Raw genomic sequence first — 16,907 nt, 5'->3', positions numbered from 1 at the left:
AGCCACCACTATCCCCGGTAATCATGCTATAGGATGACATGGTATCAATAGACACTCAGATGGCTGCCTTCACGGTTCAACCTATACAACCTCCAGTTACAGGACACAATGAAGTGAGCCTAGAAAATACTTGAACTACTACCAATCTAAGAAGAAAATACTAGGTGCATCAACCAGTGGTAAATTGAAGCATTTTAAATAAGAGTTTGTTCGTTTGTGTGTGTAAAAGATCTATACACAACACATCCAAACTGTAACTAGAAATATAACTTAATGTATCTCTACCTGTCAATCACTGCTGCAAATATATAACTAAAGCAGAACAAACAAAATATAATCACCATCACTATTAACTTAGAACTGCAGAGCTGGAAGGGACCCTATAGATCACCGAGTCCACTTCTGTCAAGGAGTCACGGTGTAAAACCGAACTCCCAGCCACTGGTTCCACAGCTAGAGACCTAAATCACTGATCATAATCTGAAGGAGCAATGTAAGAAATTTGTCAGGTTTGAATTTTTATACAAACTCACTAAATTCAGTCCTGCTGTATTGATCAGTTAATTTTTGGGGACTCCTTCATCAAAAGTTTCACTTTTCAGAATTGTGCAATACAATTTGCAATTTTAAAAAGTGTTCCAAAATGTGTGCATTAAAGAAACACACATGCAAAAATGGGCATAATTAGTGGAAATTATACAAAAAATGGTGTATTGGTGCTAAGCACACTAGAAGAAGTACATACAAACGTATATGGGGGGGGGGGAAATACAGACAAATCCATACAAATATTTGTGTTGTATTTTGCTACATTTGCGAATGTATGCAAATACGGGTCCAAATAGATCTCCCCAGTTTTGAACATGGCCTGAAAATAAAAATATTTCATAATCAAAAGCTGGAGATGAAGAGCTTTTCATCTGCAACTACACATTTCAAGTAACTGGCACAATTTTGTTTGGGATGGTTTACATTCTTTTTCGGTCAAGACATTTTACTAGAAACCTAGAAGCTAAGAAACACTTGCCCATTGTAGTAGCAGACAAAGCAAACTATGAGAAGGAACAACTCTTACTTCCCAGTACTCTTCTGATCATCTTTTCAAACAAGTAAATAATTTTTCACAGAATCATTTTGTACAGAATCATTTACTTTTCTCTAGAATCATAGATTATATCTTGTTTGCTTTCACTGAAATGACCTAACCAACATCAAACAAAGGCATAAAAATACGTATCTTAAAAAAAACAGAAAAGGCAAGAAGCAATCACATTACCAATATCTTTTACTCTGTCTCTTGTCCACTTGTGCCAGAAGTCTTCGGAGTCAGTAGCTGCATACCAGAAGTGCATAAAGTCAAAGGAAAATATACTGCTCCACATACCTTGAAATGGAAGAGATTTAAACAAGTGATGTATTGGAAACAAATAGCATTCTAAGGGTAGAGGTTCCCAGCCTTGCATCTCCATAGGTTCTTGGACTACAACTCCAAGAAATCCTGGTCAGTACAGCTAGTAGTGAAGGCTTCTGGGAGTTTTAGTTCAAGAACTCGTGAGGATCCAAGGCTGAGAACCACTGTTCTATTGCCTACAACATAGAGCAGAACCACAGTCATGGAACCAGCCAATTTTTTTCTTCACATTATACTGTTGACCATGTCTTTTTATCAAAATCTTTGTTTCTACTGATGGAATTTCACAAGTCCTGATCGCAGTTTCTCTTTGTTCTATTTGGGGATATGATAATTTTTATCCTAAAGGAGGGAATGTACTGTGCTAAACATTCTGATTTTGCTATGGCTTGGTGCTGCTTGCTCTGCATATAAAATATAAATCACTCACTCCTCTTTTTTTTCCTTCAAGTTTTCTTCTGTTTATACCAGAACTACCCATTACATAATTTGGAAAAGTTACAGTTTTGGACTACTGCTAACAGAATCTCCTTGCTTATTCTTGTTGAATGGGCTCACCAAACTGTTACACCTATCTGACTCTGAAAACCCTTTGGGACAGAGATAGGAGCACAACAGCATGACAGCACTTCTAGTTTAGGTCCAGCATTAATAAGAGAATACTGTACATGGAAAACAAATTCTAGAAACACTGGGTTCCATTGGGCATGGTCACTTGCCCACTACAGTGGAGGTTGTGGACAACACGAGCTGTTCTATGAGAAGGAACAGCCTTTAATCCTCACCAGAATATTTTGTAGAGTGCAATAGAAATCATTCTAAAAGGATACGCAAAAGGATTAGGTTTATAAGAAGCTTATGTTGTAGAGTACTATTTAATCCATCCTGGATGGGGTAAACAAGTATATTTTGATAATAATAATAATAATTGCATGCCATCAAGTCAATTATGACTTATGGTGATCTTTTCCAGGGTTTTCCAGATAAAGAGTACTCAGAAGTGGTTCATCATCCCCTTCTTCTGGAGACATCCTGGGATTTGGCAGCTTGCTCAAGGCTACACAGGCTGGCTCTTCTCCCATGAGTCACAATAGGAACTACCAATCTCCGGCTCCACAGCCAGATAACTAAACCACTGAGCTACCCAGATTAATTTGGAAGTGGCCTTCATACAGTTTAGGGGGCACTCAATTTAAATATATTGCATATAAGATCCTGTGTTGTGTGGCATACATAGCTCACTGCAAAAATTGCCCCAATAAGAATTCTGAAAATAAGAAAACTAATTTAGGCATCAGAAAATGCCAAGCAGGAAATACTGAGAATAAAGAATGTGAATTTTTCCACATAGTCTCAATCTGTTTTGGTTTAGTTACATTTTTATATTAGCTGACTATTTTTCCTCAGTACTTAGGTTTACCTTCCAGGAAGCAGATTCGCATTTCAGGGAGCTTCTTCATCAGGTGTCCCATGAAAAACTCACTACCAAAATCTTCGGAACGAATGTACGCTCCATGTTTTAAGCTTCCCACTTCATAAGGAGTGAACTCCAGCCATTCTGTAAGCACAAGACCATGACAATTGCTAATGTACTAGACCAGAGATTTGCAATACAAGACAGTGATCAAGTTATGCAAACTACAGCTTCTTCTGCTCTCCGAGTTGTAGCTTTTACTTAGCCAAAGAAGAGCAAAAAAAATTGCTCTAAATGGTCACGCTGATAGTGGGACCAAAGAGATCCAATTATCAAGGCGGGGCTTTGCCAATTTGCCCGGACTGACACGTGACATTGGAGGGCTGTACGCCAGAACGGCCGAGGGGCATGGGCCATCAGGGGGGCATTTAAAGGGGTGCACCCCATTGTCTTTATCCCACACTGGACTAGGAGCGTCAGCCAGGCAAGGGTGGTTGCAGTTTGGTCACACGGGGTGGGTAGTGCGGATTCAATGGTATTGAATATTGGTTTCTTGGGTAGTGGCACCAAATTCCAGCACATCTGAACTGGCAGCACGCCCAGGCAGGCAATCGCGGTGCTAGGAAGTAAGGATGCACTGGGGACGCTCCCGGACCCCCGGAAGGCACAGAGAGAAGGAAGGGGTCCGGGGAAATTTGGGAGGCCGTCAGTTATCCCATGGTAATAACGAAGGGAATAACCGAGGCCTGAGCCCAGCCTCGCAGCTGGGGAAGGGCCAACCTAATACCCAACAAGGAATTTGAATCCGCACTACAGCAGGACCCCCCTTTCCCAAAAGATTGGCATGTTCATGAAATGGAATGGATTTTAATAAAGTATGGCCCATGTTTAACCCATGAACCTGGTCTTGCGTGGTTATTCCGGGGTAGGTGGGCAAAGGATACCCTCAGGAGGGCTGAAGAAGAAGGTTTGCTGAAGCAGATAAAGTGGCAACTACTCTTTCTTCAGTTGAGTATTCCGACCCTTTATGAAAGAGATCCCTCGTTTCTACAGAATTCTACACTCATTGAGAAAGAATCCCCTCATCCATTGGAAAGGTATAGATCAAACATATAATCATGACTTAGGAAACTTTACTCCAAGTATCCTTCTTTTTTTATACATCAATATCATCTTCAACCACAGCTTCAGGCTGTTATCTATGACTATCTCAAACTCTAAACTGCTCTTGTCTGGTTATTTTTAGACATTTTATGGCATCACGTTAACTTCTCCCACCAATTAAACAGCTTCTGGAAATGGCTCCCGTTTCTGCATCCTCGCAGATCTTCTCTCCAACAGATCTTGGACATGAAGAACATGAAGGGAGGGGGAGAAACTGCCATTGCTCAATGGGAATTCTGTTTACCTGATACTGGATTTCATTCATTAGTTCCTAGATACCTGCCAACTCTACAACCAAGTTTACTTCTTAATCAGTGCCTAATGCTGTCATGCAAGATTAGACTATTGCTAGGGTTTTTAAAGTACAAAGGACTGTATAGCACCTCAGCCTTTCTATCTAACATTCATTCTGTAAATTAGTAGGGGGGAAACAAGGCAGTAATTTGCTCACATACAACATAAAAGCCCTTTAGCAGCAACACAGCTGAGGAAGACTAGATTGCTTACACAGAAAAAACCTATTTAGTCTGTAACACTGCATTTCAAAATAGGTTTGCTGCTAAAAATGGACAACTTAATGTTTATTCAATTATTATACTGAATTTCCTTCTGTATCAAAAATACAAAATATATTTGCCTTTGAACTGACTCTTTTTGTTAACACAACTAAGTATAGATAAAATGAGCATGACACAATTCATATATAATAGTAACATCACCTCTAAAATCTTGAGCACTATAGTCATCTTTTAGACTGATAGCCAAGTAAATGGGCAAGGGGTTCTGACCCTCGTTGACTGTCACTTGCTGATCTGACAGTTTAGTATTGTCTTTCTGGAAAAAAAGAGAGAGGAATGTTTGTTATTCAATATTATAAGTTTACTGCTTTAATATTCATTTTGAATCTAAGATCTGAATAAACATTCAACTGCTTACACATATTGACTAGCATGTAATACCTGTAGTTTAATTGGAGTCACTTTGAATGTTTAAAATTAAATAAACTTCAGTGGCAACTAGAAGAAATGCAGAGGACTGCTTCTTAGACTACAAAGCCCATGACTTATTAAACTACAAAGCTCATTGTGGCATGAAGTACAAGACTATCTGTCTATCTGTCTATCTGTCTGTCTGTCTGTCTATCTATCTATCTATCTATCTATCTATCTATCTATCTATCTATCTATCTATCTGTCTGTCTGTCTGTCTGTCTGTCTGTCTGTCTGTCTGTCTGTCTGTCTGTCTGTCTGTCTGTCTGTCTATCTATCTATCTATCTATCTATCTATCTATTGTGTTTCCCCAAAAATAATATAGAGGCCTTATATTAATTATTTTTTTCATGTACAACAATCTACATTTATTCAATACAGTCATGTCATCTTCTTCTAGTTGCTGCACAATGCTGCACAATGGTGGAGGGTGGGATTTTACTTAACTGGGGCTTATTTTGGGGGTAGTGTTTATAATACAAACATCCTGTAAAAAATCATAGTAGGGCTTATTTTTAGGTTAGGTATTATTTTCGGGGAAACAGGGTACCTACCTGCCTGCCTGCCTTCCTACCTCCTTTGTTCCCAAGGTGGCTCACAACAATTAAAATCATACAATAATAACAGTTTAAAATGTCATGTAACAATTTTGAAAACAATTAAAACATTTTAAAATATCTGAATTTCAAAAAATAGAGTGTTCCTTAGATACTCCCGGTCCCTGTGTCCACCAGTTCTGTCTCTGCAGCTCTGTGATCTTGTTGTTGAAGGGCAACAACTGCAGGGCATTTCTACTCACATTGATATGAACATAAGAACTCTAAACATAACACATACTTCTGTATCACCAGGATTCCGGGTCACACTAACAGTTCTACTTCCATTCAAGAGACATTTTTCTGTCCCTACAGACCTACATCACAGCAAGGTTGGGGAAGTGGGACAGCAGAAGCAATGTGCATGAGAACATTGGGTCAGCACCCACATAAACCGGCAGGGCCAGTTAAGCCTGCAGTCATTCAGAAGAATGGTTCAATTGGTCTCTGAGCTTGAACAATATGTAGTCCATAAATTAAACATGCAGAAGTACTTTCCATTTAAATTACTCCCCTGCACTTTATTCAACTCAATCATTCAACTCAGACACATACACACACTCCTTTTCACTTGTCTTAATCCTCACGTTTCAAAACAAATTTCAGCCATTACCCCATCGTGTAACATGGACTCAATGACAAGTCCCCAGAGATCTATAAATGAAGTGTTGTAGCCGTCTTCGGTTCTTTGCTTCAGTTCATCATAATAATACTTCAGTTTATCCATTGAAAAAGAGTTAAGCTTGGATTTGGTCACTTGCTTCCGGGCTTTGTTAATAGCTTCTTCCAGGTATTTCTGTGACCAGTTAGCATCTTCATACAATTTCGCAATAGTCCTAAATTTTAAGTAGTGTTAAAATATAAGAATGAGATACAATCCACAGAATAGGAAGTTTAAGTTCAGAGAAAACCACATTATAGCTGCGCCTCAAGGCCTTATAATGGCTCTACCCTCTCTTCCTCCAAGAAAAAGATTTCACTTCCTGAAATACCTGAGGCTGTTTAGTATCTGTCAGTTATCCAGAATTATTCCTGGTAAGTAAAGTGTGAAGAAATTTCTTATCTGATGGAAAATTCCATATTCCACCAGCATCAGAAGCACGGCTTCACACCCTAAATTTAGTCATGACACTAGGAATCTGAGGAAGGTTACAATTCAGTCCAGGACCTGTGTTACTGAATATTTATTTGATACAGCCCAAGAATATGCTAGAGTTCTGCCCCCTTTATGTCCTCGCTTGTCGCCTGTAGCTATGAACAACTGCACATCTTCAGTATGATCACATGATTTGATGTATAAACCCTTCTTATGTTGGCCTTTGATACTCTCAGAATCCACCTGACACATTGTCTGTTCCTCATAATCCATTCCTAGCACTACCCAACGCCCATAGTTCTGGGCCCGAGGTATCCTCTTTGCTTAGATTACCCAGATGCCTTTTCAATTCATTTAGTTTCTCTCCCTTTGAAGTGACCATTACCAAAGTCAGTTTGCTTCATATAAACATTGTTAATATTAAGCATAGTTTTATTTATTTATTTATTTATTTATTTATTTATTTATTTATTTTTAAAATTTATACCCCGCCCATCTAGACCATGTTACCCGGGGTGGCTTACAACATAAAATAAATCAATATAAAATATATATAATCATTAAAAATACAATTACTATATTAATTAAATGCATCCACACAACATGACAAGTTAAAGTGGAAGGGAAATCTTTAGAACAGCTCCTTGTTGGCATGTGGGAATGTGGCACATGAAGTTGAGGCTTGGCTAGGCCCATTCTTATAACACTAACCCACAATTTAGCAATGTATCTGAACAGCCATCTACATTTTCGTCTCATAATGCAATAATCTTATTAAATAAATTTACCTCTACTCAGACATAAGTCCCATTGTATTTCAATGGAACTTACTTCAAGAGTATATTAGACTACTGTACTTCATTGTATAAAGCACTACGGCCTTAATTAATTTAAAATAGGATTGCATTTATTCAAATAAATCAAATAAATTTACCTACTTTTATTTGGTAAAATACTTTTATTTGGTTTATATGGGTAAAAACATTATTTCTGAAACAAGAAGCAAACATCCCTTCTTACTGGGCAATGCACTCATGTTTTCTAGTAGATGTTGTTCCAGAAGGGGCATTTCGATTCTCCTAATGTACAGGGCCTTTTTAAGCAGGTATTGGTATTTTTTACAAACTCTTGTATTAAAAATCCCAACCCTTTTTTCAAACTGTAATCAATTGACTGACCAACTGTTTTGTCTGTTAAATATTTAAAATCAATTCGTCTGACTAATGAGTTACAAATGCTTATAACACTTCCTTGCATTGCTTTAAAGTAGAAATTTCTTCCATAATACAGTGCTGACCCCTTGGAAAGTTTTACACGTTATTTGCTACCTGATATAAACAGTGCTGTATATAAACAATAAACTGAACAGAGCATGTAAAATGATGGCACGTGAAAATTCTCCTTACCATGTTGTGCCAGATAAACCTGTAAGGTACGTAAAACAGTCTAATAGGTTCAGTTTCTGCAAACCCAGAAGGCTTCCATACATTGCTGTAAATGACCTGGTTCCACCCCCTGTTGTCATGATTGCCACCACAGGTACCTGTTTAATAAACAGAGGCAGGGAGTTAATGGTGGCAAGCTTCTGAACATGATTCTAAAATAACAATGTTTGATTTTTAAAAAAATGTTGTGCATTGCTGGAAACTTCAAGTATAATTAACAACTTTCATTTGTGGCCATCACAGAAGTTTATGGAATTAACCAGCTAGGTTTTTTGTACTATTAGTAGCAGAGAAGATTAAAGAGATTCCACTGTTCACTTGTGCTTCCGCTGTCTGCATAGAAGAAAACTGCATCACATAGGAATCTTGTTTCGGATGGGCATAACACTGTGTGAACCCTGCTACCATTACTTAAGTTTTAACATACAAAAATAGTGTTTTTCCCCCTAAGGAAATTGTCCACTGCTACTGAAAATGAATTTTATGGCTGATCTCGGTGCATCTTTGAGGTTTTCTCTCTCCGTGCTGATGCTTTTCCTTCTTTCCAACCTGAGCCCCACTCCACCCCATAAAGCACCTCCATGTATGCTTGAGGGCAACATTTCCTTCCAGCAGCAGACTGCCGCAGAGCATATTAGCACTGAAAGAGGGAAAGTGGACATGATTGTGCTTTACCTACCTCATCATCTTGCAGCTCTTCTTTCAGCCGAAGAACCTTCTTCATAGCAGCAGCAACGTACTTCCTTCTTTTTTTTAGGAAATTCTTTTCCTCTGTACATAAGTCATATGCTAAGCGAACATCTAGACCTTTGGGCCTGCAATATAGTACTTTAGCATGCTTTAGAATATGTAATTAACATAATTTTTAACTAGCTGGACTACTTGAATCTTTGGGGGATATCACCTCTTACAGAGAGTTTGGAAGAGGTACTTTTGGGACTAGAATTGCCATGATCCCCAGCCCAGCATGATCAGTAACTATGCCAGCTGGGGAATTCTGGCAGCTTTGGTTCAAAAATGACTTTTCCAAGCTGTGCTCCTGAAATAGTCTATGACTGCACAGTATCCCCAAGACTGCAGTACATAAGAGGATAGGGAGAGGGCTTTAGGCACATCCCATGTAGATAAAAATTGTCCCTATTTTGCTAGTGCACTTTAATTTTTCTTTGTTTTCCAGAAGATTTGCCTATATGTCGTCCAGTTCGTTGTACACTAGGATTTTATCAGTTTAGTAGCTCATATTCTGATTTTATAATTTTTGTCTGTTAACACATATTCTAATATTAGGTCTGTCTAAGGGGCAAATGATTAAATCTCTTACATTATATTGCAATTCAGTATTCACTGTAACCAGTTCTGCACTTGAAACAAAAGTTCAAGAAGACCAAATCAGTGACATTTTTACTAAAGCCACGAATCCCCAAGGCTTCCACACTGGTCAACAAAACTGAAGGGATATGGATCTCTTAAACATAGTAAAAATAGATGTGGAGAATGGTTGTTGTGGGTTTTTCGGGCTCTTTGGCCATGTTCTGAAGATTGTTCTTCCTAACGTTTCACCAGTCTCTGTGGCCGGCATCTTCAGAGGACAGCACAAAGAGCCCAAAAAACCCACAACAACCATTAGATCCCGGCCGTGAAAGCCTCCGCGAATACACAGATGTGGAGAATGCTAGGGAAGTAGCTGTGAACTAGCTGTCTTGAATACAGAGACAGGGAAGAAGTTGGTGGTGGTGGGGTGCCCTGATTCTGCCCCCAAAGTGGAACTACTTTAGCCAACTACTGTCACCAAACCATTCCTTTACAATCCGTAAATGTGTAGAAAAAGTGAAAAGAATTTAAGACATCACAAAGCTTCCATGTGCTGTCATCTGGAAGAGACTTAGCTGGAAAGATTGCCTTGCACCTGTTTTGAGGTAAGAAGATAACGAACCAATAACTACACACTATGTATTACTTAAGTTAAGAAGAAGAAAGGAGGGAATTGGTAGAGATGTTAATGGACCACTCATACAAATTGCATTTTGTACAATCTGCTGGACTTGTTGAATATACACCAAATATTTCCTTCTCCAGGCAATAGAGTCAAAAATAGCACTTTCTGAGGGTATAAGAATATTTTCTCTTCACTACCTCAAAGTACTTTCCCCAAACTCTTCAGGGGAAAAGTCCGTGTAAAATGAATGAATGAATTAATTTAAAAAACACTGATACGTGAAGAAACAAGAGAATCAAGGATGCCCTCAGAGCTGTGGATGCTTCCATTATTAAATTTTGGGCTCCTTGTTTCTCTTGTTTCTTTACATATCAGTGTTTTTTAATTAATTAATTAATTTTACACTTTCCCCAGAGTTTGGGAAAAGTACTTTTTGAATACAATCTCCAGAATTCTCCAGACAGCTAAGGGGATTCTGGGGTGTGGTAATCCAACCAGTCACTTTTCCAAGTTATTTTTTCCCCTTCTATATATTTCTTTTCTTATCCCTTGATCAATCATATGAGAAACCTTACCCAAAGATATTTCACATGACAGGATGCCATCATGATATAGCTGATTATATGATTATGTCAGTAAGAAGAAATGAAAGAAATGCTTCCTAGATGATATAATGATAGCCAATCAGATTTGGAAAAGTCTCTTGGAAAAGATAGCGATGGAGTCAATGTGAAATTAGAAGTGACACAGCATCTCTGGCATGGCCAACCATTTACAAAAGAGGGAGACGATTTGCACAATATTCACTGGATTATTGTCAAGAGACATGAGCTCTGTCTAGATTCAACAAGGCCAGCAGTTTGTACAAATGTAATTTGTATGAGAGGTTTGTATAATATACTTTTAAAATCCAAACCACATTTTAAAGGAGCAAGATCAAATTGTCTCTGCTTAAAAGAAATCAGCCCAGAAATATATTTTACCAGTCCTTCGCCTTCACATGCACATCACACATTTCATTCTGAAAATCAAGAAAAAAAACCATTTCAGTCATATCTGTAACCAACAGTATCACCATGTCTTAGGATGTTGGGTGGAGCCTCAGGGGAGTGCTGTGATCCCAGGCAGAGAAATAAATATCAGGTCAAGAAGTACTGAAGTACATGAAAGTCTGGTTCTTGCATGTAATAATATCTTTAGCACCAAAACCCAGCTATTCTGAACGTAGTTTCTGGAAATAACTTGCCACAAAATTATCCTCCTTTCCTAATAAGGAAGGCCAGAATTATACTCTTGAATTGGGGTAGGTCTGAGTTTTTTCAGGAACATAGAAAGTTCATTGACACTGGATCAGGCTACATTGGCCCAGCACCTTTGCGTGCAACCCTACACATGTTTCATGTGAAGTAAAGTCCTAAAAGGACTGGTATATGATTTACGTTTACCTGCAATTGCATCAATATTTTAAAAAAATCAATCACACAATGCACAATGAATCTCGCTCTTTCTCCCTATGGACTTGCATTATTATGTTTGGAAGTGCATTGTTTAACCTCCTCCTGGCAGAGTCATTGATTTCACCTCAGGGCTGAACTGCAGTCTAACGCCTTGAATTGCCCAAAGTGCCTTGCTCTCCCACCATAAATTGCTCCCTGCCCGATCACCCTCTGCCACCCTGCTCCTTGCCTCCCTATGTTTGCCCTCCCTACCCGACCACACCTGCCTCTTTGGATAACCAGCAGAGGTGACGGGGGGTGACACCAGCAACAAGAGCCATGAGAAGTGGGGAAGGAAAGAGGGATGAGCAGGTGAAGGGAGCCTGAGAGGAAGGGGAGGACGGGGCCAGTCCAGTGCAGGGTTGAAAGAGTAAAGAGCTATCTTTGGGGAAAAAAACTGGATCAGAGGCACAGATCCTCATGGGTCTATATAATTTTTATGTAGGATCATCCCCAAAATAAACTCAATAATAGGAACCATCTCTGCCCATTGTATATAATGAAGGCAGAGTGGACAAGCTTCAAATAAAACGATTTTAAAAGCTTGCGTAACCCCCCAACAACACAGATTAAAACATATTAAAAGCTTTCCCAAGAGGATCAGTGTAAAAATGCAACGCTTTAACCACTATCTCAATGGATACATGCAGACAGCAACTCATGTACCATGTGACTGTCACATGACTTTCAAAAAACCTCTATGCATCTCATGGAGTTAATCAGCAATGTAGATAAGCCATAAGCCAAGTACATTTCATGGTGTTGCCTTGGAATACCAGGAACACTGGGCTTTCTGTATACAAGGGGCATGTTTTTCAAGGAATTGCTTACTTTTTCTGACAACCAATTAAGTTCAAAGCGAATTTGTTTTCATAAAGACAGAGCACTCACCTCTCCAATTCTTATTTTCTCTTGTATGGGAAAATCATCCAAAGGTATAATTACAGTGGCATTACTTCCTGTGTTTTCTTTAAATGAAGTCAGCTAAATATACATAAAAGTATAGATGTTTAGAATTATGTCTGGTGATTTCATACAGGATTTCTAGATTACACAAGACAGATTAACATCCCTGTAAGTATTTATTATAAAGGCACAACAAAACATTGTTAAGGGGAAATGTACCAATTTGTGACTTGACTTCTGCTAACCTAGCAGGACCTTTTTTTCCACTTTACAACAGATCTTCTTTCATGACCTGCTTTAAAGGTTCCCTGAATTCTCTGGAGCAAATTTTGAGGTGAAGTAAATGGTCTAAATAGGAATCAGTCTGTTGATAAGAGACATCTTTTCAGTGGGAGGGTCTAAAATGGATCAGACCCGAAAAATTACAGTACAAATTGGAGTTTGTGAATTTTGAAATTTAAAGATATCGTACTTCAACTGGTTTTGTGACAGATTGTGGAAATATTAATGTGATGAAAATATGGAATTAATTTTGTTTCCCAGACTTCTACATACAACTTTTTCTACTTTTTTAAAAAAAGTCCAGGTAAGAAATTGCAAACGTTTGCAAGATAATCTTACAAATAAGTTATTAGAGAATTTGCTCCACCATTTGCTTTTGCCAAACTACCGCTGATGTAATGTCGTGATTTTAACTTACTTTTGACCACTGCATCTTCTGGGGTAGTGTGATTTTCAGATTTGATTGAAGATTCTTGATACAGTGGAACTGAACAACAATACTATTACTATGGTGAGAGTCAGGAGTCAGTGGAATTCTATGCATTTCCTCATAGGAACCTTTGACTGTAAGTGTCAGGTCACCTTCTGAATAGAAAAACAAAACAAAACCAACAGTACCTGCCAACTTGTTTCTCAAATGTTTAACAAGTGGGCAACTTTGTCTATGACCTAGTTACAGGGAATCCCCAGGAGTTAAAGGTGAAGTGGCTAATGGGGACCCAAATTTTCCAGATACTTTGCTTCAATATGAAAGGAACTGTAGGGGACTCCATAGGAAATCAAAAATCCAAACTCCAAGCAATTTCAGTTTCTGGAGTGGACTTACCCTAATAAGCGGTAACGCAAATTCTCTATAATGAACTTTCCATAACTAATAACTAATCCATAACTAAAAAAGGTATCCCAAAAGACCATCATATTCCTCTCCCAGTGCTTCAGACATGACATTCATTAGGATATATTTCACAGGCATTGTAGTAATGCCATTTTGGAGGCACTGAGGGTAAGAAAACATGATGAACTCTTCACATAGGCTTCAGGGGCTACAGTTTTTACTCGTGGAACAACACACAACTTCTAAATAAATTCACACAAGTGTGAGAACGACACACTTCTAAAATTCAGCATGTTTTTTTTAGTTTGAAACAACTAAAGGGCCACGCAAATTTAAGAGATATTGTAACACATCTTGAACTGTTGCTAAAATACTGACTCAGTGTGAGGGTTCAGTATTTACCTCAGGCTTTCCAGACACAAATACAGGAATCTCTTGTTCTTGAAAAACAGAACTGGGATTTATTGGAAAATCAAATAAAGAAGTATCAACATTCAACTTGTCATTTGTCTTTTCTCTCGCCGCCAACGGGTCCAACGAGGGTATCCATGTTTCCTGATAAAATGGGTTAAAACTAGGTGCGTACCAAGGTCCTTTGGGAAATGGGTTCACTTCAGCCGGTACCTTCCCTTCAACATCTACTTCAATCAAAGGTAATGTCTCTTCGTCTCCCCTCTCCAAGTCGGAGGGGTCGCTCCCCTCAGCATAAGGGGTCCCATGGTCCGGTAAAGACTTCTTCCAGTGAGCCTCCTCCAGCCTTCCTTTCCCTTTCCTCCTGTTCCACTTTCTCCTTTTCTTCCCTCAAACGTCTTCTCCACTCCCTAGCCTCTTTCTCACCCCAGTATGACAGTCTGGGGGGCAAACCTCTTCTTCTCCTGTAATCTGCCTCCTCCCGAGGCACCCTCACCCTCTCACTTCTCCCTGTCCAGGGATCTTCTACACAGATCCATTCCCATCCCCCTGGTATCTTGTCTCTCTCCTGCTCCACCTCCCCCTGCCCCGCCTCTATCAACGGTCTCTCCGCTACTTCAGTTTCCGGCCTTTTCTAGCTGGGTATGTGTAGCGACAGACATTCTCATTATCCCCTGTTCCAGGTCTCCTGTGTCTACCCCCTGGTGTCTGACCGCGATGTATGAAGTCGGAGATGCTGTCTGGGTCTCGCGTTCTCTTTTAACTGAGGACGACACTCCAGTGAGGATTTCTATTGTCTCGCCTCTGGTCTCACACTTAGGGCAACACTTAAAGCCCTAAACAGCTTGGGCCCTAGATGCCTCGACCACCTCCTTCCATATGAGCCTACCCGGCAGTTAAGATCTAGCCAGGGGGCCCTTTTGAAAGAGCCATCCCTTAAGGAGGTAAGAGGGACGCCTTGTAGAGAAAGGGCCTTTTCGGCAGCTGCCCCCAGACTATGGAATGCCCTCCTGACTGAGATTCATCTGGCGCCGACGCTGATGACATTTCAGCACCAGGTCAAACCCTTCCTATTCCAGAAGGCTTTTAATTGAAATAATATCAGCTGTGGGTCCGATGGCAATTTTTAGAGTATGTATTTTAATTGCATTTTAATTGTTTTGACTTTTTATTGTATTTTAAATGTTGAAAGCCACCCAGAGACCTTTGGGTAGTGTGGGTGGCATATAAGTTAAATAAATAAATAAATAAATAAATAAATAAATAAATAAATAAATAAATAAATAAATAAATAAATAAATAAATAAATAAATAAATAAATAAATAAAATAATCAATTAGAGGTGCAATGATCTTACTTGTATAGTGTTGCTTCAGTTTCTCAAGATCTAGCATAACTTCCAGACATAAAACATCACGTAACTGTAAAAAAAGAGACATACTGTAAATAGCATAAATAGCATCCATAAATAGTATACTCATCAATTAATTTGAATGTTTACACTACATATGTTTACACCGATATATCCCTAGTTATTCTAAATCATCGTATTCTAAATCATTGTACAGATTCCAGCACCATCGGTCATAATCTGTGCTCTCCCCGATCTTGCAGTTTCCCCAATTTTGCAATGAATCTTTTCTCCTTCTTCTACAACACCCATATAGTGTCCAAAGTGCTTCTATTGACTCCCCATCCCTCTGTTTGCTGCCCCCTTGGCTTCCCTTTCATTAATCCAGGAAAAGCTAAAGACCCATAGCTGTACGAATCCCTCTTCTGTCTACATAATTGGTACATATATGAAAAATAATGGAGGCTGCTCAGAAAAGTCTGATCACCCTCTGGACAATCAAGCTAGCTGTTTTCATTCACTCACACAGAACTTCACCCTACCTGTGAGCATGTTGGCAACCTCCCTTGCTCCAATGGTAATTGTGAGGAAGCCATCTCACACATAAAATGGCCCATAGTTTTTCCCTGACCTGTTACATGTCTCTCAGATTACTGATCCTTCTTGCCCTGCATTGACTACTCCGATTGGCAATATTTGTCTCTAGGATCTCAAGCAGAGACCTTTCATGTGATGTACCACCTGACCCTTTTAACTAGAAGTACCAGAATCAGCCTGAGACTTTCTTTATGCCAAGCATCTACACTGCTACCTATTAATGAGCTATGTTCTACCCAGCCATGACTAATGCTAAAGATTTTGGGGATGGTTATTACAGAATTATTGCAGTATCATCTAACATGTTGAATAAATCCAGCTGTCTGATACATATAGTAATTCTATTTCATTAATTGTAACCAATTGCCCTGCTTTTTATCAGGCTATAAATGCCTAATGAGTTACTGATTTCTGTTGAATGGCAAGAAAGGTTGCAGTTTTAATTGGAATCTTTTATTGAGTTAGAAATTCATGGCAAGCTATGGTAAAGAAAATTGTTAATGAATGCATTTTGAAAATACTTTCTATAGTGAAGAAGAAAAAGAAGAAGAGAAAAGAGGAGGAGGAGGAGGAACAGGTTAGCTGAATCTAAAGGAAATAATAAAAGAAACCATTGGAAAGAATAGCAGCTTGACTGAAATCTGTTACTGTTGAAAGATATACAGTAGTAGGATTAGATCAGATAAGATAATGAGAAGATACATGTTCTTCACATAGTCTGCTTGCAAAGCATAAACACAAAGGCTTCTCCACTTAGTATAGGTCAAGAAGGCTCAATATTTCAATATGAAAAATAGATGAGGGGCAGAAAAAGAATTAATTACCACCAAAGCTCCATTTGTAATGATGTTTTCAGAAAGGCCTGGGCTGGAAAACAAAATGACAAATAGTAATATCTGTTAATACTTTCTGTGGCAGCATTCAAAGGTTGTGTCCCACTTGCAAGCAGAAAAACCCATCTTAGGCAAGAAGGAACA

The 16,907-nt window shown here is 38.9% G+C and overlaps 1 protein-coding gene across 1 annotated transcript in view; it reads right to left on the bottom strand.

Moving 5' to 3' along the window:
* The window catches only part of LOC110079006 (cytosolic phospholipase A2 epsilon), a gene marked incomplete at its 5' end in the record, with an annotated part of 57,860 nt that overhangs the window by 9,613 nt on the left and 31,340 nt on the right, over nt 1–16,907 (bottom strand). Inside the window, 11 exons of the mRNA XM_020793731.3 lie at nt 1,277–1,384; nt 2,832–2,969; nt 4,709–4,823; nt 6,189–6,411; nt 8,078–8,214; nt 8,796–8,931; nt 11,036–11,073; nt 12,440–12,532; nt 13,155–13,321; nt 15,340–15,403; nt 16,755–16,797. Coding sequence (XP_020649390.3) covers nt 1,277–1,384; nt 2,832–2,969; nt 4,709–4,823; nt 6,189–6,411; nt 8,078–8,214; nt 8,796–8,931; nt 11,036–11,073; nt 12,440–12,532; nt 13,155–13,321; nt 15,340–15,403; nt 16,755–16,797 — 1,262 coding nt within the window. The remainder of the gene's footprint in view (nt 1–1,276; nt 1,385–2,831; nt 2,970–4,708; nt 4,824–6,188; nt 6,412–8,077; nt 8,215–8,795; nt 8,932–11,035; nt 11,074–12,439; nt 12,533–13,154; nt 13,322–15,339; nt 15,404–16,754; nt 16,798–16,907) is intronic.

The sequence above is a fragment of the Pogona vitticeps genome, chromosome 1 (assembly GCF_051106095.1).
Source record: "Pogona vitticeps strain Pit_001003342236 chromosome 1, PviZW2.1, whole genome shotgun sequence".
NCBI classification, from domain to species: domain Eukaryota; kingdom Metazoa; phylum Chordata; class Lepidosauria; order Squamata; family Agamidae; genus Pogona; species Pogona vitticeps.
This window is presented reverse-complemented; position numbering and strand designations above follow the sequence as displayed.